At 39.6% G+C, this 26,612-nt stretch overlaps 1 protein-coding gene across 4 annotated transcripts; it reads right to left on the reverse strand.

Moving 5' to 3' along the window:
* Positions 1 to 831: 831 nt before the first annotated feature.
* On the reverse strand, positions 832 to 26,171 carry LOC133072620 (GTPase IMAP family member 8-like). 4 transcript variants are annotated; one of them, XM_061166065.1, is made up of 5 exons: positions 26,063 to 26,160; positions 15,848 to 16,011; positions 13,658 to 14,314; positions 5,137 to 5,784; positions 832 to 3,052 (listed from the first exon to the last, which is right to left on the reverse strand). In XM_061166065.1, exons 2-5 carry the CDS (start codon positions 15,908 to 15,910, stop codon positions 2,153 to 2,155), a joined length of 2,268 nt encoding a protein of 755 aa, XP_061022048.1. In that variant the 5' UTR covers positions 15,911 to 16,011; positions 26,063 to 26,160; the 3' UTR covers positions 832 to 2,152. The 4 variants fall into 4 exon arrangements, with proteins under 4 accessions (XP_061022048.1, XP_061022050.1, XP_061022051.1 ...); XM_061166067.1 differs by lacking the exon at positions 15,848 to 16,011 and having other exon boundaries at positions 26,063 to 26,171; XM_061166068.1 differs by lacking the exons at positions 15,848 to 16,011; positions 26,063 to 26,160 and adding an exon at positions 20,033 to 20,140.
* Between the last annotated feature and the right edge of the window lie 441 nt (positions 26,172 to 26,612).

Here is a 26,612-nt window from a genome sequence, read left to right on the forward strand (position 1 = left end):
ACTGAATAACAACAAAATAAAACTTTTGGATTAAACTACAGCAGTATTTAGAAGGAACTTAACAATCTTAAATATGTATACTTGAATATAAGAAGCCAATTAAAAAAAGAAGAGCTTTTTTTAAAACCAAAGAACTCAAAAAAAAAAAAAAAGGAAATAATAAAGGAACAGAAATTAATGAATTGTGCTTCATTAATTAATGAATTAATGAAATGTGCTCTCTTATAAGAGAGCACAAATAAGGATATCAAAATTTAAAAACTAAAGCTGATTCTTTGGAATGAATCAGTATGATTCAATTGAAATCAAAAGAGAATGAATATAATGAATATATTATAAAAGGATTATAACTATATATTCAAAGGAGATTTAAAATTTTTTTAAAGAATTTTATGAATAAATTTCTGTTAATGAATTTGAAAATGCAGATAGTGGATAATAAAAAAAGAAACTATACAATTTTAGGTAACGAGGTAACCAATGGCATTTTTAATCCCATAAGAAAAAATACTTTCTCACTATTTCCCAAATTTTATCCTTTAAATATCTGACTCCTTTATGTTTTTCTAGAAATCTAGACAGATCTATTGCAAACAAGACCACTGTGTTAAGAAACATACCAGAGGAACTTCCCTGGAGGTCCAGTGGTTAGGACTTCACCTTCTAATGCAAGGGATGTGGGTTTGATCTGGGGAGCTAAGTCTCCACATATCTCCTGGCCAAAAGGCCAAAACATAAAACAGAAGCAATACTGTAACAAATTTAATAAAGACTTTAAAAATGGTCTACATTAAAAAAAATTAAAAAAAGAAACATACTGGAAACCAGGCATACATTCTCAACAATTACTTTATTTTAACAAAGCTTTGTTTTGTTTTGTCAAATTATTGCCATCACTCAAATTCGCCCCCCTTCGAGCTAAGGCACGTATTCTAACCCTCTTTCCACATCTCACAACACAAGTGAAACCTTTCCAGAAGCACTGACTTTAGACTTAAGGATCCTAAAAGAGAATTAGTCTCTTTATTTTATGACTACCTCTTACAACTTTACCATTTACCCTAATCACCAGATTGGGCATTTTTGAAAATTAAAAATCATTCTTGGGTCAAACTGTGATCTCTGGAAACAGTCAAAAGTTTCGTTTTAGACACACTACAGGCAGGACAGGACTCCTACACAGGTGTACTTTACTGGTCAGACCTGAGAGCCCCCAGGGCCTGTGGCTGGACCTTTGGTTGGAGGTGACAGCTGGTCAGATAGGACTGGGCAGAGAGGGATCCAGAAGACAGATGTCCTCATCTAATTCTCTGGCTCCCATGGATCCTCTGTTGGCCTCCTCACTGGTGGTGTCTGAGAGTCAGAGAACATTGCACCCCAGCATGTGGTCCCTGGCAGGGCCGAAGGACCACAGAGGGAAGAGAGTGGATCTGCTGGGGGAAATGGAACATTTCTGGCACAGAGCGATCTGAATTTATAGGCAGAAGAACTTTAAGCCAGCCCTAGAAAAGGAAAGCAGAGACAAATAAGACAATTGTTTTTGAAATGACCCTTTGGATTTATTGTTTGTTGGAGAATATTACAAATGTTATTATTTATCTCTTTGTTCATTTGTTGAATAAACAATATGCTGAAATAGATCAAAGAATTTATAGTAAAAAGTAAGTTTCCTTCCACCCCTGATTCCCAGAATCTGAAGTTCCCTTCCCCAGCACCAAGTGGCCAGTATTTAAAGAAATATTATATATATATGTATTAACATGCATCTTGTACTAGTTATCTACTGCTGTGTAACAAATTACCCCAAAGTTTAGTGGCTAAAAACAACAAAGGTTTATTATCTCATCTCTCACAGACCAGAGAACAATGCTGCTGGGGGGACTGGAAGCTTTGCTGACAGTTACACAGTGTTCACAAGAGGCCTGTGTAATGTGTTTCACAGGTAGTGCTAATGCTCAATGCAGGATGCATTTCAGCCTTGAAATCCCATTCATTTGCATCTTTACCATGTCTAATGAGCTAGCACTCAAACTTGGCAATTTTGTAATTTCTTAAATTAGCTGATGTCTGTTGGTGGGGAGGCAGACATGGAGACGGTAGGGAGTGAGCTGGAAAGATGCTTTGCTAACCATAGTAAACTGTGAGAAAATAGTTACTTCTTAAACCAACGAAATATTCTTGAAGGAAAATTCATATTTCCATTGAAGATACTGTTTTGAGCCTCCTCCCTAGCGTGTCTTAGTTTTTCTTCGTATTCCATCTTTAGTAACTTAATTAATCTCTCTTTTTCCTGCATCATCTTCTTGCATGCCTGAGCACTCTCTATTTCCACTTTTTGGATATCCATTTTTAACTGATCATCATAGATTTTCTTCAAGACTTCTTCCCGCCTCCTCAGCCTTTCTGCCGTGTTCTTGTATATGTCATCAGAAAAGTAAGCCCCTTGGTTGTCCTGCACCGTGTTCTCGATCAGCTCCACCAGCTCCTGCACCTGAGCTTCCTTCTCAGCCTGGTGTGTGTGTCTGCTGTTATCGAAGGCACAGTAGCGGTCTCCACACTCCTGGATGAGGCTTCGTAGGTTTCCATCCGCACTCTCCAAAAAGTCTCTTAGGCTCTGATCCTCCAGCTCCTCTTTTCGAGTGAACAAGATGATCATATAGTTCATGGCTGCTTCCCCAAACAAAGCCTTGATCAACGCCACGGTTTGCTGCTCTTCCTGTGTGTAGCGGCCCAGCCTCAGGACCAAGACGATGGCGTGAGGCCCGGGACAGGAGGCGAGGACACATCGGCTGATTTCCCTGCAGGTGGTGTTCAGGCTCTCCTTGGTGTCAAAGAGCCCTGGGGTGTCAACAACGAGAAGCTCTCTCCCCTTCCATTCCCGCGATGCTTTCTGACAAGTTTGGGTAACAGCGTGGGCAGCAATCTTAGACTCGAATACTTTGTCCCCGAGGATGGTGTTTGCAGTCGCACTTTTCCCACTTCCGGTCTTCCCGACCAGCACGATCCTCAGAGTTTTGTACTGGGCATTAGCTATACAGTGTGGGCAAGTCAGCTATGGTTTACCAGGAAAAGAAAAAAATATATATTTAGATAAAGTTGAAACCATTCCCAACCCTTTTTTACTCTCCTGAATCTATAAATCACTCCAAGTTTTCTAAACTGGGCAAAGCTGTATTTCTTGTAGGATTCCCTCCCCAATATCTTCTACCTATTATTCTAGTTCCCATTGCATCCCTTTCTTGTGTTGCTGTGATAAAAGCAGCGATTTCCATTTAAAATCTGTTTTTATCTTTTTTTTTCCCCCCACTGTTTTTTATGTCTAAAATGGAGATGGAAATGGCAACCCACTCCAGTATCCTTGCCTGGAAAATCTCAGGGACACAGGAGACTGGTGGGCTGCAGTCCATGGGGTTGCAAAGAATCAGACATGACTTAGCAACTAAACAACCACAAAACACTATACATTTTGTTCTGGAGGAAGTCCAGTTTTGTTTAAGATACCAAATCTGAGGAATCCTGGTGGAAGAAGTTAGCATCTTATCCTATGAAAGACTGTTCATTAAAAAGCACTAACAATCTGGACACAAATGGAAAGAAAGGGTGGATGGAAGAGAGAGCACAACAGTCCCCTATGGGGACTCCAACACAGAGGAAAAGCTTATTAATACTGACCTCATTAAAAACATAAAACTGAAGGAAACCAGTGGTAATGGAAGAAATTATAGAGAAAGTAGTGGAAGGGCTTCCCACAAAACGGCGTAAGTCCCAGACACTTTCACAGGAGAATTCTATTAAACTCTCGGTGACCAAAGAATCCCAATTTTACTTAAATTATTTCAGAATATAAGGGAAAAAGGTAAACCTTCAAATCCTTTCTAAGAAGTAAATGTAACTTTGAGCTGCCAAACTGACAGATTGTACCAAAAAAGAATCTCTTATGAATCTCATTTATGAACACCAATGTTGTGATTGTACTCAGTGGCCTAGTTGTATCTGATTATTTGCTACCTCATGGACCGTAGCCCACCAGGCACCTAGCTCATGGAATTCTCCAAACAAGAATACTGGAGCAGGTTGCTATTTCCTACTCCAAAATTTAGTTGGAGATCTTCCCAACCCAGGGACCAAAATGGAGTCTCTTGCATCTCCTGCATTGGCAGGCAGATTCTTTACCACTGCACTACCTGGGAAGCTCTATGAATATCAACAGAAAATCCTAATAAAATATTAGCAAAAATAGTATCTGACAACATTTGGAAAAGGGTTCAATTCTGACCAAGTGGGATTTACTTTAGAAAACTAGAGTGGCAGGGCAGGGGGAGGTTCAGTGAGAGGGAAATCATTAATATAACCCTTCAATAGCCATTCATTGTAAAAAATGTTCTATAAAATATGAATTGACACATACTTTCTTATCTCTCTACTCCTCTTGAGAGGCAGTAACTTACTTAATGGGGAAATACTTTGTCTGTAAAACTAAAACCATCTCCACCTAACTTTCACATGATATTTGAGAAATCTGTCAATACAAAGAGAAGAATATATTTGTTATAGGAATGTAATTCCAGTATTGAGAATTAGAAAAAGAACAAAAGAGGGGGCCAGAATATAAATAATATTGAAAACCCCTTAGAGTATTGGCACACAAATAGAAAGACCAAAGGAAAAAATAGAAAATCTAGACAAACATTCATTAGTTTAGGGAAATTTAGTGTATAACAAACCCAACATTCCACACCAGTGAAGAACAGATAGACAATGTAATGAGAAGCATTGCAATAACTTAATCATTTTAAAAAGTATAAAATTGGATTCATTCCTCACGTCAACCTGAGAAATATGCCAAATGCATCAGATTTTTGTTAAAAAATTAAACTACATGCTGCTAGAAATGAAATGTTTTTAAATGCAACTTCATAATTTCCTCAAATACATGACTGAAGACATTATTTGGACCTCCTCCCTAACATTTCTTAGCTTTTCTTCATAGTCCATCTTTAGTAATTGAATTTTTCTCACTTTTCCCTGCATACTCTTCTTGCATTCCTGAGCACACTCCTCTCCCACTCTTAGAATCTGTATTTCTAAGTGATCAGGGTAGATTTTCTTCAAGACTTCCTCCTTTCTCTTTCTTACCTCTGTGCCCTTGTGTGCAGCGTTGGGAAAGTAAGCCCCTCGGTTGTTCTGCACCATCTTGTCTATCAGCTCCAGCAGCTCCTTCACCTGAGCTTCCTTCTCAGCCTGCTCTGCGTTTCTGCTGTTACTGATGGCATAGTAGCGGTCTCCACACTCCTGGAGGAGGCTTCGTAGGTTTACATCTGCATGCTTCAAAAAGTCGCTCAGGCTCTGGTCCCCCAGTTCATCTCTGCGAGTGAATAAGATGATCATGTACTTCATGGCTGCTTTCCCAAACAGATTCTTGACCAACGCCACCGTTTGCTGCTCTTCCTGTGTGTAGCGGCCCAGCCTCAGGACCAAGACGATGGCGTGAGGCCCAGGACAGGAGGCGAGGACACATTGGCTGATTTCCTTGCAGGTTTTGTCCTGGGTTCTCTCGGTGTCAAAGAACCCTGGAGTGTCAACAACGAGAAGGTCTCTCCCCTTCCATTTCCGGGATGCTTTCTGGCAAGTTTTGGTAACAGCTGCTGGAGCAATCCTAGAGTCGAATACTTTTTCCCCGAGGATAGTGTTTGCAGTCGCACTTTTCCCACTTCCGGTCTTCCCTACCAGCACGATCCTCAGAGCGTTGTCCTGGGCATCAGCTCTGGAAGGTTGGCAAGTCAGCTGTGGTTTACAAAGAAAAGAAAAAAAATGTGTTTAGATAAAGTTGAAACCATACCCAACCCTTCCTTATGTCTTATTCTCCTGAATCTATAAATCATTCCAAGTCTTCTAAACCAGGTGAAGTTGTATTTCTTGTGGGTTTTGCTCCCTGATATCTTCTACTTATGCAGATGATACCACTCTAATGGCAGAAATCAAAGAGAAACTAAAGAGCCTCTTGATGAGGGTGAGAGAAGAGAGAGAAAAGTTGGCTTAAAACTCAATATTAAAAAACTAAGATCATGGCATCTGGTCCTATCATTTCATGGCAAATAGAAGGGGAAAAGGTGGACTCTTCTTGGGCTCTAAAATCACTGCATATGGTGACTATAGTCATGAAATTAGAAGATGATTGCTTCTTGGCAGGAAAGCTATGACAAACCTAGACAGTGTGTTTAAAAGCAAAGACCTCACTTTGCCAACAAAAGTCCATATAGTTAAGGCTATGGTTTTTCCAGTAATCATGCATGGATGTGAGAGCAGGACAATAAAGAAAGCAGAACACTGAAGAAATGATGCTTTTGAACTGTGGTGCTGGAGAAGACTTTTGAGAGTCCCTTGGACTGCAAGGAGATCCAACCAGTCAATTCTAAAGGATATCAACCCTGAATACTCCTTGGAGTACTCTTTGGAATACTCTTTGACTGCAGCCATGAAATTAAAAGACATTAGCCCCTTGGAAGAAAAGTTATGACCAACCTAGACAGCATATTAAAAAGCAGAGACATTACTTTGCCAACAAAGATCCATCTAGTCAAGCTATGGTTTTTTCAGCAGTCATGTATGGATGTGAGAGTTGGACTGTAAAGAAAGCTGAGCGCCGAAGAATTGATGCTTTTGAACTGTGGTGTTGGAGAAGACTCTTGAGAAGTCCCTTGGACTGCGAGGAGACCCAACCAGTCTATCCTAAAGGAAATTAATCCTGAATATTCACTGGAAGGACTGATGCTGAAGATGAAGCTCCAATACTGTGGTCACCTGATGCGAAGAACTGACTCATTTGAAAAGATCCTGATGCTGGGAAAGATTGAAGGCAGGACTGAGCGACTGAACTGAATTGATGCTAGCTGAATCTCCAATACTGCCACCTGATGAGAAGAGCTGACTCACTGGAAAAGACCCTGATGCTGGGGAAGATTGAAGGCAGGAGGAGAAGAGGGTGACAAAGGCCAAGATAGTTGGATGGCATCAGTGATATAATGGACATGAGCTTGAGCAAACTCTGGGAGATAATGAAGGACAGGGAAGCCTGGTGTGGTGCAGTCCAAGGGGTCCAGAAGAGCTGGACACAACTTGGTGACTGAACAACAAAATATCTTCTACTTATTATTCTCTTTCCCTTACCATTCCCCTCTTGTGTTACTGTGATGAAAGCAACATTTGTATATTAAAAATCTGGGTTGATGTCTTCTGTTATTTGTTTGTTTACTGTTTTTTTCCCCCATTTAACAAAGAAACATACATTTTGTTCTAGAACAGGCCCACGTTTGTTTAAGATATCAAATCTGAGGAATCTTGGTGCAAGCAGTTAGCATTCTATCCTATGAATGAGTGCTCATTAAGAAACACTAACAATCTGGACACAAGTGGAACGAAAGCATGGATGGAAAAGACAACACAATAGTCCCCTATGGGGACTCTCAATGTGAAGGAAAACTATCATTTGGTGAGACATGTGAAAACTGTCCTGAAATTTGTGCATGCCACACAGAACTATATTAATTTTATTTTTTCAAACTGCATAGAGAAAGGAAGATGAATTTGATATCTTTGTTCTAAATACTTGAATATTTACAAATAGTAATAAAATAGTTATGTTCTGATACCAAAATAAATAAATAAATAAATAATTGAATATTTACAAACAATAATTGGTTGCTTACAATGTATAGTAACATAGTGTTGGAAGTGGGTTTGATGGTCATCCGACTCAATATTTTAGACAATAATACTGCATCAGCTGAGAAAATAGATCCACTAATGTCTAACTGTTAAATTATGAACATCTATTGTAAGTAAGCGGCTCCCCTGGTAGCTCAGGTGGTAAGGAATTTGCCTGCAATTTGGGAGATCCAGGTTTGACCCCTGGTTCAGGAAGATTCCCAGGAGAAGGGAATGGCTACCCACTCCAGGATTCTTACATGGAGAACTCCATGAAAGAGCTAGATGGAGGGCTACAGTCCATGGGGTTGCAAAGAGTCAGACACGACTGAGAGACTAACACTTTCCATTGTAGGTGAAGAAAGCTTATCAATATTGACCTCATTAGAGACATAAAATTGAAGGAAACCAATGGTAATGGAAGAAATTATAGAGAAAGTAGTTAAGCTCAGTTCAGTTCAGTCACTCAGTTATGTCTGATTCTATGTGACCCCACGGACTGCAGGACGCCAGGCATCTCTGTCCATCACCAACACCCAGAGTTTGCTCAAACTCATGTCCATTGAGTCAGTGATGTCATCCAACCATCTCATCATCTGTCATCTCCTTCTCCTCCCACCTTCAATCTTCCCAGCATCAGGGTCTTTTCAAATGAGTGAGTTCTTCACATCAGGTGGCCAAAGTATTGGAGTTTCAGCTTCAACATCAGTCCTTCCAATGAACACCCAGGACTGATCTCCATTATGATTGACTGGTTGGATCTCCTTGCAGTCCAAGAGACACTGAAGAGTCTTCTCCAACACCACAGTTCGAAAGCATCAGTTCTTTGGTGCTCAGCTTTCTTTATAGTCCAACTCTGACATCCATACATGACTACTGGAAAAACCATAGCCTTGACTAGATGGATCTTTGTTGACAAAGTAATGTCTCCCTTTTTTTTTTTTTTTTGCAATAGAGTTTATTAAAGTATAAAAGGGATAGAGAAAGCTTCTGACATAGACATCAGAAGGGGGTAGAAAGAGTACCCCAATGTCTCCCTTTTTAATGTGCTGTCTAGGTTGGTCATAGCTTTTCTTCCAAGGAGCGAGTGTCTTTTAATTTCATGGCTGCAGTCACCATCTGCAGTGATTTTGGAGCCTAAAAAAAATAAAGTTTCTCACTGTTTCCATTGTTTCCCCATCTATTTGCCATTAAGTGATGCGACCAGATGGCATGATCTTAGTTTTCTGAATCTTGAGCTTTAAGCCAACTTTTTCACTCTCCTTTTTCACTTTCATCAAGAAACTCTTTAGTTTTTCTTTGCTTTCTGCCATAAGGGTGGTGTCATCTGCATATCTGAGATTATTAATATTTTTCCCAACAATCTTAATTCCAGCTTGTGCTTCATCAGGCCCAGCATTTTGCATGATGTACTCTGCATAGAAGTTAAATAAGCAGGGTGACAATATACAGCCTTGATGTACTCCTTTCTGATTTGGAACCAGTCTGTTGTTCCATGTCCAGTTCTAACTGTTGCTTCTTGGCCTGCATACAGATTTCTCAGGAGGCATGTCACTTGGTCTGGAATTCCCATCTTTTTAAGAATTTTCCACAGTTTGTTGTGATCCACACAGTCAAAGGCTTTGGCATAGTCAATAAGGCAGAAATAGATGTTTTCCTGGAACTCTCTTGCTTTTTCTGTGATACAACGGATGTTGGCAATTTGATCTCTGGTTCCTCTGCTTTTTCAAAATCCAGCTTGAACATCTGGAATTCACAGTTCACATGTTGTTGAAGTCTTGCTTGGAGAATTTTGAGCATTACTTTACATGTGAGATGAATGCAATTGTTCGATAGTTTGAACATTCTTTGGCACTGACTTTCTTTGAGATTGGAATGAAAACTGACATTTTCCAGTCCTGTAGCCACTACTGAGTTTTCCAAATTTGCTGGCATATTGAGTGCAGCACTTTCACAACATCATCTTTTAGGATTTGAAATAGCTCAACTGGAATTCCATCACTTCCACTAACTTTGCTCAGAGTGATGCTTTCTAAGGCCCACATGACTTCGCATTCCAGGATGTCTGACTCCAGGTGGGTGATCACACCATCATTATTATCTGGGTCATGAAGATCTTTTTTGTATAGTTCTGTGTGTTCTTGCCACCTCTTCTTAATATTTTCTGCTTCTCTTAGATCCATACCATTTCTGTCCTTTACTGTGCCCATCTTTGCACAAAAGTTTCCCCTGGTATCTCTAATTTTCTTGAAGAGATCTCTAGTTGTTCCCATTCAATTGTTTTCCTCTATTTCTTTGCATTCATCAGTGAGGAAGGCCTTTGTCTCACTCCTTGCTATTCTTCGGAACTCTGCATTCAAATAGGTATATCTTTCCTTTTCTCCTTTGCCTTTCATTTCTCTTCTTTTCACAGCTATTTTAAGACCTTCTCAAACAATCATTTTGCATTTTTGCATTTCTTTTTCTAGGGGGTGGTCTTGATCACTGCCTCCTATATCATGTCATGAACCTCCATCCATAGTTCTTCAGGCTCTCTGTCTATCAGATCTAATTCCTTGAATCTATTTGTCAGTTCCACTGTTTAATCATAAGTTATTTGATTTAGGTCATACTTGAATGGTCTAGTGGTTTTCCCTAGTTTCTTCAATTTAAGTCTGAATTTGGCAATAAGGAGTTCATGATCTGAGCCATAGTGGGCTCCCAGTCTTGTTTTTGCTGACTGTATAGAGCTTCTCTATCTTTGGCTGCAAAGAATACAATCAATCTGATTTCAGTATTGACTGTCTGGTGATGTCCATGTGTAGAGTCTTCTCTTGTGTTATTGGAAGAGGGTGTTTGCTATGATAAGTGCGTTCTCTTGGCAGAACTCTATTAGCCTTGGCCCTGCTTTATTCTGTACTCCAAGGCAAAATTTGCCTGTTATTCCAGGTGTTTCTTCACTTCCTACTTTTGCATTCCAGTCCCCCATAATGAAAAGGACATCTGTTTTGGGTGTTAGTTCTAGAAGGTCTTGTAGGTCTTCATAGAACCATTCAACTTCAGCTTCTTCAGTGTTACTGGGTGGGGCATAGACTTGGATTACCATGATATTGAATAGTTTGCCTTGGAAATGAACAGAGATCATTCTGTTGTTTCTGAGATTGCATACAAGTACCACATTTTGGACTCTTTTGTTGACTATGATGACTACTCCATATCTTCTAAGGGATTCCTGCCCACAGAGGTAGATATAATGGCCATCTGAGTTAAATTCACCCATTCCAGTCCATTTTACTTCACTGATTCCTAAAATGTCAGTGTTCACTCTTGCCATCTCCTGTTTGACCACTTCCAATTTGCCTTGATTCATGGACCTAACATTCCAGGTTCCTACGCAGTATTGTTCTTTACAGCATCGGACTTAACTTCCATCACCAGTCACGTCCACAACTGGGTGTTGTTTTTGCTTTGGCTCTGTCTCTTCATTCTTTCTGGAGTTATTTCTCCACTCTTCTCCAGTAGCATATTGGGCACCTACCGACCTGCAGAGTTCATCTTTCAGTGTCCTATCTTTTTGCCTTTACATACTGTTCATATTGAACAGTATGAAAAGTACTGAAGAACAGTAGGAAAAAGTAGTGAAGAGCTCCCCCCCAAATGGCATAAGTCCCAGACATTTTCACAGGAGAATTCCATTAAACTCTCAGTGATCAGAGAATCCCTATTTTACTTAAATCCCTTATTTTACTTAAATTATCCAGAATATAGGGAAGTTAAACCTTCAAATTCTTTCTAAGAAGTAAATGTAACTTTGAGGTGCCAAGCTGACAAAGATTGTACCAAAAAAGAAAGCTACTTACGAATCTTCTTATGAATACCAATGTTGTTATTTTGTTCAACTGCTTAGCCATATCTGATTATTTGCTATCCCATGGACCCCAGGCACTTCTGCCCATGGAATTCTCTATGCACGAATACTGGAGCAAGTTGCTATTTCCTACTTCAGGGGATCTTCCCAACCCAGGGACTGAAACCGAGTCTGTTGCATCTGCTTCATTGGCAGGTGGATTCTTTACCACTGTGCTACCTGGGAAGTCCTATGAATACCAACAGAAAATTCTAATAAAATAATAGCAAAAACAGAATGTGATAGTGTCAGGAAGCATTTAACAGGAGGCTTCCCGTGTGCTGTTTTGGATCTGTCAGGAATCCTCTGGTCCTTATTAATTCCTGAATATTCAGGAATTAAGAGGAGAGGCATGCCTTTTCCGGGGCTGAGGAATCCAGGCATTTCCTTTGTTAGTTTTTCCATACTGTGAAAAGTAACTACTTACAACCCTGTTTTCATATGGATTGCCTCTTGGCCTTATGGCCTCTATTGCTCCTTGCTTCCTCGGTAAACTTGTAAAGTCTGATCTCTTGATCTTTATCTAAAGAAGCTACTGGCATATATACTCTTACAGAATTCAATAAAGCACCTTTGCTCCATCAGAGCTTGGGTCCCCGTCTCTCTCTCTCTCTCTCTCTCTCTCTCTCTCTGTCTGTCTATTTCTAGCTGATTCCCTGGAGCCGCGAAAGCTGGCTGCATAACTCAGGGAATATTAGCCTCTTTCCTTCTTTCACTCTCTCATCGTCGACTCCAGACCACCAGGTTCCGGTCCAATAAAGGACCAACATGACAACATTTGAAAAAGGGTTTAATTGTGACCAAGTGGAATTTACTCTAGAAAACTAGAGCCGGAGGCAGGTTCAATAAAAGGAACATCATTAACATAATCCATCAGTAGCCATTCATGGTAAAAACATTCTGTAAAATATGAATTGGCACATACTTTCTTATCTATTTCTCTACTCATCCTGAGAGCCAGCAACTTACTTAATGGGAAATACTTTGAACTAAAACTAAAAGCATCTCCACCGAACTTTCCTATGGTATTTGAGAACACTGTGAATGCAAGTGAAAGTCACTCAGTTGTGTCTGACTCCTCTATTATGTGGGGACTTAATTATTCTTGTATCTTAGGAAAGTGAAAATTGCTCAGTGGTGTCCGACTCTTTGTGATCCCATGGACTGTTCAGTCCATGGATTTCTCCAGGCCAGAATACTGGAGTGGGTAGCCTTTCCCTTCTCCAGGGAATCTCCCCAGTCCAGGGATTGAACCCAGGTCTCCCACACTGCAGGTGTATTCTTCACCAGCTGAGCCACAAGGGAAGTCCAAGAATACTGGAGTGGATAGTCTATCCCGTCTCCAGTGGATCTTCCCAATCCAGGAATCAAACTAGGGTCTCCTGCATTGCAGGCGAATTCTTTACCAACTGAACTATCAGGGAAGCCCCTAAAATCAAAGAGAGCATATTTGTTATAGGAATGGAATTATAGGAGTGAGAATTCGAAAAAAACAAAACAAAAAAAACAAACAAAAGGGGAGGCCAAAATATAAATAATATGGTAAAACCCCTTAGAGTATTGGCAACAAATAGAGAGACCAATGGAAAAAACAGAAAATTTAGACAAACTCTCATTTGTTTAGGAAAATTTAGTATATAATAAAGTCAACATCCCATACCAGTGAAGAGCAGTTGGACAGTGTAATGAGAAGCATTGAAATAACTTATTTAAAATAATCCTTTTAAAAAGTATAAAATTGGATTTATTCCTCACATCAACCCAAGAAATATGCCAAATGCATCAGATTTTTGTTAAAAAATTAAACTATATACTGCTAGAAATGAAACATTTTTGAAAGCAACTTCCTAATATCCTCAAGTACATGACTGAAGACATTATTTGGACCTCCTCCCTAACATTTCTTAGCTTTTCTTCATAGTCCATCTTTAGTAATTGAATTTTTCTCACTTTTCCCTGCATACTCTTCTTGCATTCTTGAGCACACTCCTCTCCCACTCTTAGAATCTGTATTTCTAAGTGATCAGGGTAGATTTTCTTCAAGACTTCCTCCTCTTTCTTTCTTACCTCTGTGCCCTTGTGTGCAGTGTTGGGAAAGTAAGCCCCTCGGTTGTTCTGCACCATCTTGTCTATCAGCTCCAGCAGCTCCTGCACCTGAGCTTCCTTCTCAGCCTGGTCTGTCCTGTTACTGAAGACACAGTATCGGTCTCCACACTCCTTCATGAGGCTTTGTAGCTTTTTCTCCTCCCTTACATAGTCCCTCAGACTCTTGTCCTCCTGTTCCTCTTTGTGAGTGAACAAGATGATCATGTACTTCATGGCTGCTTCCCCAAACAGATTTTTGATCAACGCTAGGGTTTGCTGTTCTTCCTGTGTGTAGCCACCCAGCTCTATGACCAAGATGATTGCATGGAGTCCACGGTGGGAGGTAAAGAGATATTCTTTTATTTCACTTAAGATGGTGTTCTGGCTCTCGTTTGTGTCAAAGAGCCCTGGGGTATCAATAATGAGAAGGTCTCTCCCTTTCCATTTCTGCGACACTTCCTGACAACTTTTGGTAACAAATTGGGCAGCAATCTTTGAGCCGAATACTTGGTCCCCAAGGATGGTGTTTGCAGTTGCACTTTTTCCACTTCCCATAGTCCTGACCAGCATGATCCTCAGAGCATTGTCCTTGGCACCAGCCATGTTCACATCAGAGGCTATGGAGTGTAGGCAAGTCAACTATGGTTTACAAAGAAAAGAAAAAAATGTATTTAGTTAAAGTTGAAACCATTCTCAACCCTTCCTTATTTCTTACTGTCCAGAATATATACATCATTCCAAGCTGTCTAAGCTGGGTGAAGTTGTATAGGATTCCCTCCTTGATATCTTCTACTTATCATTCTAGTTCCTATTGCATCCCTTTCTTGTCTTGCTGTGATGAAAGCAGTGCTTTCCATTTTAAAATATTTGTTTTTTTTAACTATTTTCATTTTCAAGCAACAAAATCCTATACATTTTGTTCCAGAGCAGGTTCAATTTTGTTCAAGGAATCCTGGTGAAGCAGTTAATCTCCTATTCTATGAAAAGTTGTTTATTAAAAGCACTAACAATCTGAATACCAAGGGAAAGAAAGTGTGGATGGAGGAGAGAGCTCAACAGTCCCCTACAGTGACTCTCAACACAAAGAAAAACTACCACTTGGTGAGAAATGTGAAAACTGTCCTGAAGTTTGTGTATGCCACACAGAGCTAAAGTAATCCTATTTTCTCATACTTCACAGAGAAAGGAAGATAAATTTGGTATTCTTGTTCTAAAAAATAACTAGTGTTTGCAAACAATAATTGACTGCTTATGATATATAGTAACAAAAAATGTTTGAAGTGGGATTGATGGCCATCTGGCTTGGTATTTTAGACAATAATCCTTCATCAGTTGAAAAAATAGATCCAATAATATCTAAATTTTAAACTGTGTACATATTTTGTAGGTAATGAGAGATTATCAATATTGACCTCATTAGAGACATAAAATTGAAATAAATCATGAAGTGATCATAGAAGAAATGATAAAGTAGTTAAAATTGTTGTCGTTTAATCACCAAGTAATGTCCAACTCTTTGCAACCCCATGGACTGTAGCATGCCATGCTCCTCTGTCTTCCACTACCTCCTGGAGTTTGCTCAAACTTCATGTCCACTGAGTCAGTGATGCTATCTAACCATCTCATCCTCCGTCGGTCCCTTCTCCTTTTGTTCAATGTTTCCCAGCACCAGGGCCTTTTCCAATGAATTGGCTCTTCAACATCAGGTGGCCAAAGTATTGGAGCTTCAGCTTCAGCATCAGTCCTTCCAATGAATATTCAGGGTTTATTTTCTTTAAGACTGACTGGTTTGATCTCCTTGTTGTCCAAGGGACTCTCAAGAGTCCTCTCCAGCACCACAATTTGAAAGCATTAATTCTTCAGTGGTCAGCCTTCTCTATGGCCCAACTCTCACATTTGTACCTGACTATTGGAAAAACCATAATTTTGACTATATGAACCTTTGTTGGCAAATGATGTCTCTATTTTTTAATATGCTGTCTAGGTTTGTCATAGCTTTCCTTCTAAGGAGCTAGTGTCTTTTAATTTCATGACTGCAGTTACTGCAGTGATTTTGGAGCCCAAGAAAAGAAAATCTGTCAGTGCTTCCACTTTTCCCCCTTCTATTTGCTAGGAAGTGATGGGACCAGATGCCATGATCTTAGTATTTTGAATGTTGAGTTTCAAACCAACTTTTTCACTCTCTGCTTTCACCCTCATCAAGAGGCTCTTTAGTTCCTCTTCAACTTCTGCCATTAGAATGGGATCATCTGCATATCTGAGGTTATTGATAGTTCTCTCAGCAATCTTGATTCCAGCTCGTGATTCATCCAACCCAGCATTTCTTATGATGTACTCTGTGTGTAAGTTAAACAAAAAGGGTGATAATATTTAGCCTTGTACTACTTTCCAATTTTGAACTAGTCAGTTGTTCCATGTCCAGTTCTGTTGCTTCTTGAGTTGCATACAGGTTTCTCAGGAGGTAAGGTGATCTAGTACTCCCATCTTTTAAAGAATTTTTGACACTTTTTTTTGTGACCCACACAGTCAAAAGGTCTTGTGGTTGAAGAGCCCCCCATGAAACAGCATCAGTCCTATATGGTTTCACAGGAGAAGTCTGCTAAACCCTCAGCAATCTGAGAATCCCACTTTTACCTAAGTTATCCCAGAATATAAGGAAATAATGGAAACCTTCAAATTCTAAAAAGTAAATGTAACTTTGAGCTGCAAAGCTGACAAAGTCTGTATTAAAAAAAAAACTACTTATATATCTCACTTATGAATGTCAGTTCAAAATCCCAATGAAATATTACCAGAATCTGACATTTTTAAAAGGGTTCAATCTTTACCAAGTGGGATTTACTCTAGAAAACTACAGCGAGGGAGAAGTTTCAATAAGAGGAAAATCATTAATATGATCTATCAATAGTCATTCATGGTAAAAATATTCTAAAAAATATGAATTGGCATGTACCTTCTTATCTATTTCTCTACTCACCTACTTACTTAATGGGGAAATACTTCATTACTAAAACTAAAACCATCTCCACCTCACTTTCCCATGGTATTTGAGAAATCTGTCAATGCAAAGAGAAGAAGAAGTAATTATAGGAATGAGAAGAAGAAAAAGAACAAAGAGGGAAGCCAGAATGTAAATAATATGGAAAAGCCCCTTAGAGTTCTGGCATGCAAATAGAAAAATGAGTGGTAGAAAACAGAAAATCTAGAAAAACAGTCATTTGCCTAGGAAAATTTAGTATATAATAGAGACAATATTCTATATCAGTGGAGAGAAGATGGACATTGTAATTGAATAATCATTTTAAAGCATATAAAAGTGGATTCATCCCTTGTGTCAACCAAAGAAATATACCAAATGCATCAGATATTTGTTAAAAAATTAAACTATGTACTATTGGAAGAAAAGAGACAAATTCTTTCAAAACCTGAGAGTGAGAAAACTTTCTAACTTACTGAAAGCACAGCTGGAATATGGAATCCAATTGACAAATTTGACCTCCAATTTCCAGTTATAGGTCAGGAGCTTGGAAGTCACTACTCCATCCAAAGAATAAGTCAAAAGCTGAACAGACTGAAAAATCAACTCTTCTTAAATCCTTAACAGATTCCTTTAAGGACACAGGGCAAAGTGCTGCCCCCTAGACTGGAGAACAGACAGGTGAATACAGGGAGTCATGGCTTAGCTGAGCAGGGACTGACTCACCATGGACACTATGCTGGGGCAGGAAAACCTAGGCTGTGATTGACCAATTGCTTGACAGTCAGGATGACCCATTCATAGAGCGACCCTACACTTCTGTGTGTTTTAATTCTGGAAGCCCCACCAGCTTCTGATAGTACATATCCAAATAATTCCCTGGTGCTTCCTGCAGGGGAGGGGAAAAGAAACCAGTTTGATACCAGACAGGGTATCTTGTTCTTCTCAAAAGGCCTGTCTTCAGAGGAAAGCAGTTAACCAGAGCCTGACCTGCTGGGGTTTTATCAGAGCCTAACTCACCGCTAAGCACACCACAGAGCTGCCAGAACTTACACAAGGCAGAGAAATAAACTCTTGGAGGGCACAAACAGAAACTTGTATGCACCAGGACCCAGGAGAAAAGAGCAGTGACCCCACAAGAGACTGACCAAGACTTGCCCGGGAGTGTCCAGGAGTCTCCAGCCGAGGCGTGGGTCAGTGGTGGCCTACTGCAGGGTTGGGGGCAGTGAGTGTAGCAGTACATGCATTGGATCTTTTAAAGGAGGTTGCCATTATCTTCATTACCTCCACCACAGTTTGGCTCCAGGTAAATAGCAAGGAGGGAACACAGCTCCACCCATCAACAGAAAATTGGATTAAAGATTTACTGAGCATGGCCCTGCCCATCAGAACAAGACCCAGTTCCCACCCCCATAGTCAGTCTATTCCATCAGGAAGCTTCCATAAGCCTCTTATCCTTCTCCATCAGAGGGCAGACAGAATGAAAACGGCAATCACAGAAAACTAACCAATCTGATCACATGGGCCACAGCCTCCTCTAACTCAATGAAACTATGAGCCAGGCCGTGTAGGGCCGCCCAAGAAGGACGGGTCATGGTGGAGAGTTCTGACAAAACGTGGTCCACTGGAGAAGGGAATGGCAAACCACTTCAGTATTCTTGCCTTGAGAACCCCATGAACAGTATGAAAAGGCAAAAAGATAGGACACTGAAACGTGGCCTCCCAGGTCAGTAGGTTCCCAATATGCTATTGAAGATCAGTGAAGAAACAACTCCAGAAAGAATGAAGAGATGGAGCCAAAGCAAAAACAACACCCAGTTGTGAATGTGATTGCTGGTAGAAGCAAAGTCTAATGCTGTAAAGACCAATATTGCATAGGAATGTGGAATGTTATGTCCATGAATCAAGGCAAATTGGAAGTGATCAAACAGGAGATGGCAAGAGTGAACGTTGACATTTTAGGAATCAGTGAACTAAAATGGACTGAAAGAAAGTGAAATTGAAGTTGCTCAGTCGTGTCTGACTCTTTGCAACCCTACAGACTGTAGCCTATGAGGCTCTTCCATCCATGGGATTTTCCAGGCAAGAATACTGGAGTGGATTTCCATTTCCTTCTCCAGGAGATCTTCCTGACACAGGGATTGAACCCGGGTCTCCCACATTGTAGACAGATGCTTTAATATCTGAGCCATGAGAATAGGTGAATTTAGCTCAGATGACCATTATATCTATTACTGTGGGCAGGAATCCCTTAGAAGAAATGGAATAGCCCTTATACTCAACAAAAGAGTCCGAAATGCAGTACTTGGGTGCAATCTCAAAAACGACAGAATGATCTCTATTTGTTTCCCAGGCAAACCATTCAATATCACAGTAATCCAAGTCTATGCCCTAACCAATAATGCTGAAGAAGCTGAAGTTGAATGGTTCTATGAAGACTTACAAGACCTTCTAGAACTAACACCCATAAAAGATGTCCTTTTCATTATAGGGGACTGGAATGCAAAAGTAGGAAGTCAAGAAACACCTGGAGTAACAGGCAAATTTGGCCTTGGAGTACAGAAAGAAGCAGGACAAAGGCTAGTAAAGTTTTGCCAAAAGAACACACTGGTCATAGCAAACACCCTCTTCCAATAACACAAGAGAAGACTCTACACATGGACATCACCAGATGGTCAATACGAAAATCAGATTGCTTATATTCTTTGCAGCCAAAGATGGAGAAGCTCTATACAGTCAGCAAAAACAAGACCTGGAGCTGACTGTGGCTCAGATCATGAACTCCTTATTGCCAAACTCAGACTTAAATTGAAGAAAGTGTAGAAAACCACTAGACCATTCAGGTATGACCTAAATCAAATCCCTTGTGATTATACAGTGGATGGGACAAATAGATTCAAGGAATTATATCTGATAGACAGAGTGCCTGGTGAACTATGGATGGTGGTTTGTGACACTGTATAGGAGACAGGGATCAAGACTATCCCCAAGAAAAAGAAATTCAAAAAAGCAAAATGGCTATCTGAGGAGGCCTTACAAATAGCTGTGAAAAGAAGAGAAGTGAAAAGCAAAGGAGGAAAGGAAATATATACTCATTTGAAGCAGAGTTCCAAAGAATAGCAAGGAGAGATAAGAAAGCCTTCTTCAGTAATCAGTGCAAAGAAATAGAGGAAAACAATTGAATGGGAATGAATAGAGATCTCTCCAAGAAAATTAGAGATGCCAAGGGAACATTTCATGCAAAAATGGTCTCAATAAAGGACAAAAATGGTAGGGGCCTAACAGAAGCAGAAGATACTAAGAGGTGGCTAGAATATACAGAAGAACTGTACAAAAAAGATCTTCATGACCCAGATAATCACAATGGTATGATCACTCACCTAGAGCCAGAGATCCTGGAATGCGAAGTCAAATGGGCCTTAGGAAGCATCACTATGAGCAAAGCTAGTGGAGGTGATGGAATTCCAGTTGAGCTATTTCAAATCCTGAAAGATGATGTTGTGAAAGTGCTGCATTCAATATGCCAGCAAAATTGGAAAACTCAGCAGTGGCTACAGGACTGGAAAATGTCAGTTTTTATTCCAACATCAAAGAAATCAGTGCCAAAGAATGTTCAAACTATCGCACAATTGCATTCATCTCACGTGCTAGTAAAGTAATGCTCAAAATTCTTCAAACCAAGCTTCAACAGTATGTGAAGCACGAACTTCCAGATGTTCAAGTTGGATTTAGAAAAGGCAGAGGAACCAGAGACCAAATTGCCAACATCTGTTGGATTATGGAAAAAGCAAGAGAGTTCCAGAAAAACATCTACTCCTACCCTATTGACTACGCCAAAGCCTTTGACTGTGTGGATCACAACACTGTGGAAAATTCTGAAAAAGATGGGAATACCAGACCACCTGACCTGCCTCTTGAGAAATCTGTATGCAGGTCAGGAAGCAACAGAACTGGACATGAAACAACAGACTGGTTCCAAATTGGGAAAGGAGTACATCAGGGCTGTATATTGTCACTCTGCTCATTTAACTTTTATGCAGAATACATAATGAGAAAGGCTAGGCTGGATGGAACACAGGCTGGAATCAAGGTTGCTGGGAGAAATATCAATAACCTCAGGTATGGAGATGACACCACCCTATGGCAGAAAGCAAAGAAGAACTAAAGAGCCTCTTGATAAAAGTAAAAGAGGAGAGTGAAAAAGTTGACTTAAAACTCAACAATCAGAAAACTAAGATCATGGCATCTGGTCCCATCACTTCATGGGAAATAGATGGGGAAATGGTGGAAACAGTGAGAGACTTTATTTTTTGGGGCTCCAAAATTACTGCAGATGGTGACTGCAGTCATGAAATTAAAAGACACTAACTCTTTGGAAGAAAAATTATGATCAACCTAGATGGCATATTAAAAAGCAGAAACATTACTTTGCCAAAAATGTTCCGTCCAGTCAAGGCTATGGTTTTTCCAGTAGTCATGTATGGATGTGAGAGCTGAACCATAAAGAAAACTGAGCACTGAAGAATTGATGCTTTTGAATTGTGGTGTTGGAGAAGACTCTCGAGAGTCCCTTGGACAGCAAGGAGATACAACCAGTCCATCCTAAAGGAAACCATTCCTGAATATTCATTGGAAGGACTGATGTTGAAGCTGAAACTCCAATACTTTGGCCACCTGATTCAAAGAACTGACTCATTTGTAAAGACCCTGATGCTGGGAAAGATTGAAGGTGGGAGGAGAAGGGGATGACAGGATGAGATGGTTGGATGGCATCACCGACTCAATGGACAGGAGTTTGCATAATCTCTGGGAGTTGGTGATGGACAGGGATGCTTGGAGTGCTGCAGCCCATGGGGTTGCAAAGAGTCGGACACAATTGATTGACTGAACTGAACTGAAATTAACTCACTTGGAGGAAGAAAAATATACAACTACAGTTAGCTCTAAGCTGTTCACATAGGAAAAGGGAAATACCCACTTCCAGTCCACTTGATCTCTTCTATTCCACCTGGGGTGGGGGAGAAAAACACTTGTGAAACTCACAGTCCAGAGGCAAAAGCTCACTAGAACAGAGTTGTGCTCATACGACAATAGACTAGGTCGCTTCCCAACCCTGTCACCACATTACTAAAGTCTTCTTTACAGCAGCAGTTCTGTTTACCCAGTACATCATGTCCAGCTAAAGAGCAAAGAATAATAATTTGAAAAGACAGAGCAAGCATTAGAACCAGACATGGCAGGTGTCGACTGAACAAAAATGTCAACCTAAAAGTTGAGAAAAATGTTGTATTTAAGGAATTACTGAGGACTATAGCTTGGGAGACACTCTCTCAGATGACTCTGAGGAACTGTTCCAAAAAGGTAGTGGAGGAGAAAGGATATATATGAGTCTTTTTGAAAACAAAACAAAAGAAAATAAAATGCATGGTCAAACATCAAAAGATCACTTCTCATCACACAAAAAACCAGACACCCAAGTTAATGATTATAGTGCTTTGTACATATGGGAAGATGCAATAGTCCGGCTCATTGAAACCACTTCTTTGATATGCATGTTAGCTATCTAGGGCCAGTATCCTCTTTTTTTCCATTCTGAATTCCCCTCAGGGCACATTATCAGAGGCTGCAATGCTGATGACCTGATGGTGGGGCAATATTCATTGCTTATTGAGATGGCAGGCAAGATTTCTTTGTCCACAGAGGGATCTTGGAATGATTAGACCAGGAATTTAAAACAACTAAGATGAATATTCTAGGGCTCTAATGTAAGAACAGATGGACCATGTAGGCAGAGACAAGAAATCCTAAAAAAAAACAAAAATAAATGCTTGCATTTAAAAGTAACAGGAAAGAAGAATACCTTTGATGGTCTAGTTAGACCAGTCCAGATTATAGTCTTCAGGACCAGTTACTGATGAAAAAACCAAGCCAAAATGACTGGTTGGAGAAATGACTGATTCAAAGTCTGAGGCAGGAAATACATAAAGTGATCTGGGGTCATCTTATTCAGCTTTTATTTGCATACTGATGCAAACAAACTAAACTGTAAATAAATCATGAGATAATCCATGAAATCTAATGGAAGGATAGTTGACAAAATAAAAAATTTATACTACCTTTGAATTTGTAGTTATATCTTTTAATCTTTTTGTTTTAGATATGCATCCTAAAATATTTACAGGTAAAATGATACAATGTCTATTATTTGCCTCAAAATAACCCAGGGTTGGGATGGGAAGTATGTTGAAATAAACATGAAACATGAATGGTCAGGAGTTGATAACTGTCAAAGCCTGATGATGAATATATGGGGGTTTCTATACTATTCCTTTGTAAATGTCTGAAATGTTCTTTAGTAAAAGATTTAAGATGTATGTATGCCTTTGTAACTATTATTAATATATATTATATTCCAGACACTCTGATATGCATTTTTCATAAGAATATTTATTCCTTATAAATACTCTAGAATGAAGGCACTATTATTCTGCTATTATTCTGATGTTATAAGCAAGGAAACTGTGGTTCAAATACTGAGAAACATGTCCAAGGTCATCATATTGGGCCAAACAGTGACGCAATTCAAAGTACATCTGACTACCATGCTCATTCTTAACCATTACACACTACAGCCTCTCCTAGGTTCCTTCTCAGCCCCATCCATTCTGTAGTTTATATCAGGTCAGAGGTAGATGAGGGGAAAATAGTTCACTCTCTTTCTGAAATGGTGAATGAGTAGCAAGCCTGCAATTAAGGAAGGCAAGGAGGATGGTTTCAGACTTCACAGATCTTTTTTAGTCTCTGTCCAATATCGGGAAGCCAAAGATGGGAGACATAGTCGGGGAAAAAATCATTTTAAAAAGTTTCTCCAGTGGTTTTAAGACGTCAAGGACCCCCAGCTGAAAGAAAGGCTGTAAAGTGAAAAAACCAAGTGCCTCAGAAAAGAAGTGACTTATACCGTGAGCCCAGATCCACCACTTCTAGAAAATTCCTTCAGTTCCCCAAGGTTCAGTTCCCTCTTCAAAAAAAAGGGACAATAAAAGCAATCTTGCAGGCTTGTCATGAGTCTTTTGTAGAATGATTTCTACAAAGATCTCTAGGGAATGGCAGCCACTCAATAAGCAGGCAGTCCTGCTAAATGCATTGAAATATTGATATAAGAAAACTGTGGTCTGAAACCTAACTGAACGATAGATTAGAACACATTGTAGTTTAGTGATCCAGCTGCTGTTGCAGGTTATATTCTTTCTTCAGAGTAGCTCATCTGCTCCCTATAGCCACCCCTCCTGCACCCCATACCATGTGCCTTGAGGGTTATAGCGTTTATTGTGAAGTGGTGGGTGAATCTAAACACGAAGTCAGTAGGGAAGGTTCTAATCCTTTCTTGTCAACCTCTACAAGCCTTGGAGAGTCACTTGTTCTCTGGAATTTGGTTATTTTTCAGTGTAAAGGGAGTTAAGAATAGGTTTAATGGAATGTTGTTTAAATTGTCATGATGAAAAAACAAAGCATCAACTGGGCAAACACCACTCAAAAAATGAAAAAGGAAGAAGTTAAGCAAAATGTGTGTGTACACCTACACACATGTACACATGCATCTCTCTACACATACATGTATATGATACATAAAATGGAACCAAATCACAGAAGTCATAACCAAAAGTAGAGAACACTTCCATAAGTGTTTTAGACTATGGAACATTATAATAAGAACACAAACTCAAAAACACAAAGTTTCAAGAGGAGATGGTAGAACAAAGAAGGAGAAGAAACTACAAACTTGAAACAAAGTGAAGACAAAAGGTACTATCATTGCAGGATCCATCAAAGAGTTAGAAGCAAAGGGGTCAGAAAACATATAAGTCAAAAGTAAATGTCTTATTAATAGGAAAAGCTTAATAAGAAACACAACAGATAAAAATCTGAAGGACTAGAAGACACAACAGTTAGAGAAAAACTAAAATATGAGTAGAACCGACCATAAATTCTACCTAAAAAAGACTGGTGTTGCTGGAGTAAACAAATCAATAAATACAACCCAGGAAGCATAATTTAATAACTTCTCTGAAATGAGAAAAATATCCCAAACTAAAATCTAACTCTCTAGAAAAAAGAGCACAAATTTCATTCCTGGGAAACTTGATACAGAATATTCAATATTGAATTCTCATTTGATATAACATATCACATTCCAAGCACAAAGAAGAAATTCTTAAGTTATCCAACAAAAATGCAAATGATGAACTGTGGAAGGGGGTCAGGCTAGCTTCACAATTTTCTGTAATCAACACAGAAACAGTAGCACTGGTGGTTTCACAATAGAATGTTAATATTCCACACCTGGAAAAGGTAAAAATAATACAGAGCAAAAAGTGGGAGGTTGGAGAGAGGAGATGGAAAAATATCTGCAGCCTTTTCTTTGTCTAATGTCTAAATGGAAACCACTTAGTGTTTTGCATAAATTCATAATCCTTGAAACTTCTTTCTGGAATAAATAAATCATCAGTTAACCAAGGACCAAGGTCTGGCTCTGAATATAAATGTGTGTGTGGTACAAACTAAGGATGAGCTGTAGTTTGCCCTGTTGCTTTTGAGTTAATTTGCTTCCAGAATATGCATGTGAAACTGGGCACATTTTCAAGAAAAAGAAGTTGATTATCACTTAGTATAAATCATTTACTAGAGTTGCATTTATTACTCTTAAACAGAAGTTGGCAAATTTGAAAAGGACCAGCAGTTAGACTTTTGCAGTCACAGCCACTCAGCCCTGGTTGGAACACAAAGGCAACCTCAGATCGCAGTAAAGTAGTAAATGGATTAGATAACTGTGTTACACTGAAACAGGTGGCAAGCTGTGTTTGACCCATGGAAGGTAGGGAGTTTATGCACTCTTGCTCCAGAGGAGAATTTTGTGTATATTGTGCCATTAAAAAAAAAATTTTTTTAAGTGTTAAATGTTCTAAAAACACTAACCTTTTGTCTACATTTTGTGATATATATTCATCACTAAACTATGGGCACATTGTTGAAAGTAACATAGAGACCAGTTTGTGAAGAGAATAAAAATTATATATAGTTCCACCCCAAATTAGAGGCTATTTTACATGAAAATCTTTCCTTTTTTTGTGTGTCTTGTTTTTCCAGTGGTAACATATTAATGATTTTATATTTTGACTCTTATACCTAACATTATATCATAGAGAATATCGAGAAAAACTAAAACTTTTATAAGCATGAAAAAGGCCCGTCCTGTTAAATAAGAGATGTGTGGATATCACGTGAATAAATCCCTCAGCTTCCCCTCCTACAACCTTTCCGCTCCCACGCCGGCCCCCATCTATTCCTCTGCCCTCTGCCCCCTCCCGCAGCCCTCTCACAAGCTCCATTGCCCTCGTCTTGGCCAGTCTCACCTTCTCTTGTAGATCTGGTGAGATCTCAGCTCCTCTCCAGGAGAGTTACCCAAACTGGTATTTGCTTTATTTGAAGAAAACTGTGTTTTCTACTCCTGCAGTCTCTGATCACAGGAAGCTGAGGCTGGGTGGAGTGAAGACTACATTTTGTGGTTAAATAGAAACATAAAGCATTTCCCAGTAACTTGCTTGTGCTTCAGTGTTGCTCTCTGAAACCTTTACCCCCATGCACCTGTGGAACTACTAAGATTCAAAATTCTTAGCCATTGCTTTGGATTATAGCACTGGCTCCAGAAAGCCCTCTGAAATGGTCCCAATTTTTTTTAAATCACAATTAGCATTGATTTCTAATTTTTGTTACTTTCAGGTGTGTGTATATATATATATATATATATATATATATATGGCTTTGGCTTCTAAGATGGTTGGGTGGCATCACTGACTCGATGGACATGAGTTTCAGCAAGCTCTAGGAGTTGGTGATGGACAGGAGAGTCATGGCATGCTGCACACATGGAGTCGCAAAGAGTCGGACACGACTGAGCAACTG

This window comes from Dama dama, chromosome 18, assembly GCF_033118175.1.
Source record: "Dama dama isolate Ldn47 chromosome 18, ASM3311817v1, whole genome shotgun sequence".
Taxonomy (NCBI): domain Eukaryota; kingdom Metazoa; phylum Chordata; class Mammalia; order Artiodactyla; family Cervidae; genus Dama; species Dama dama.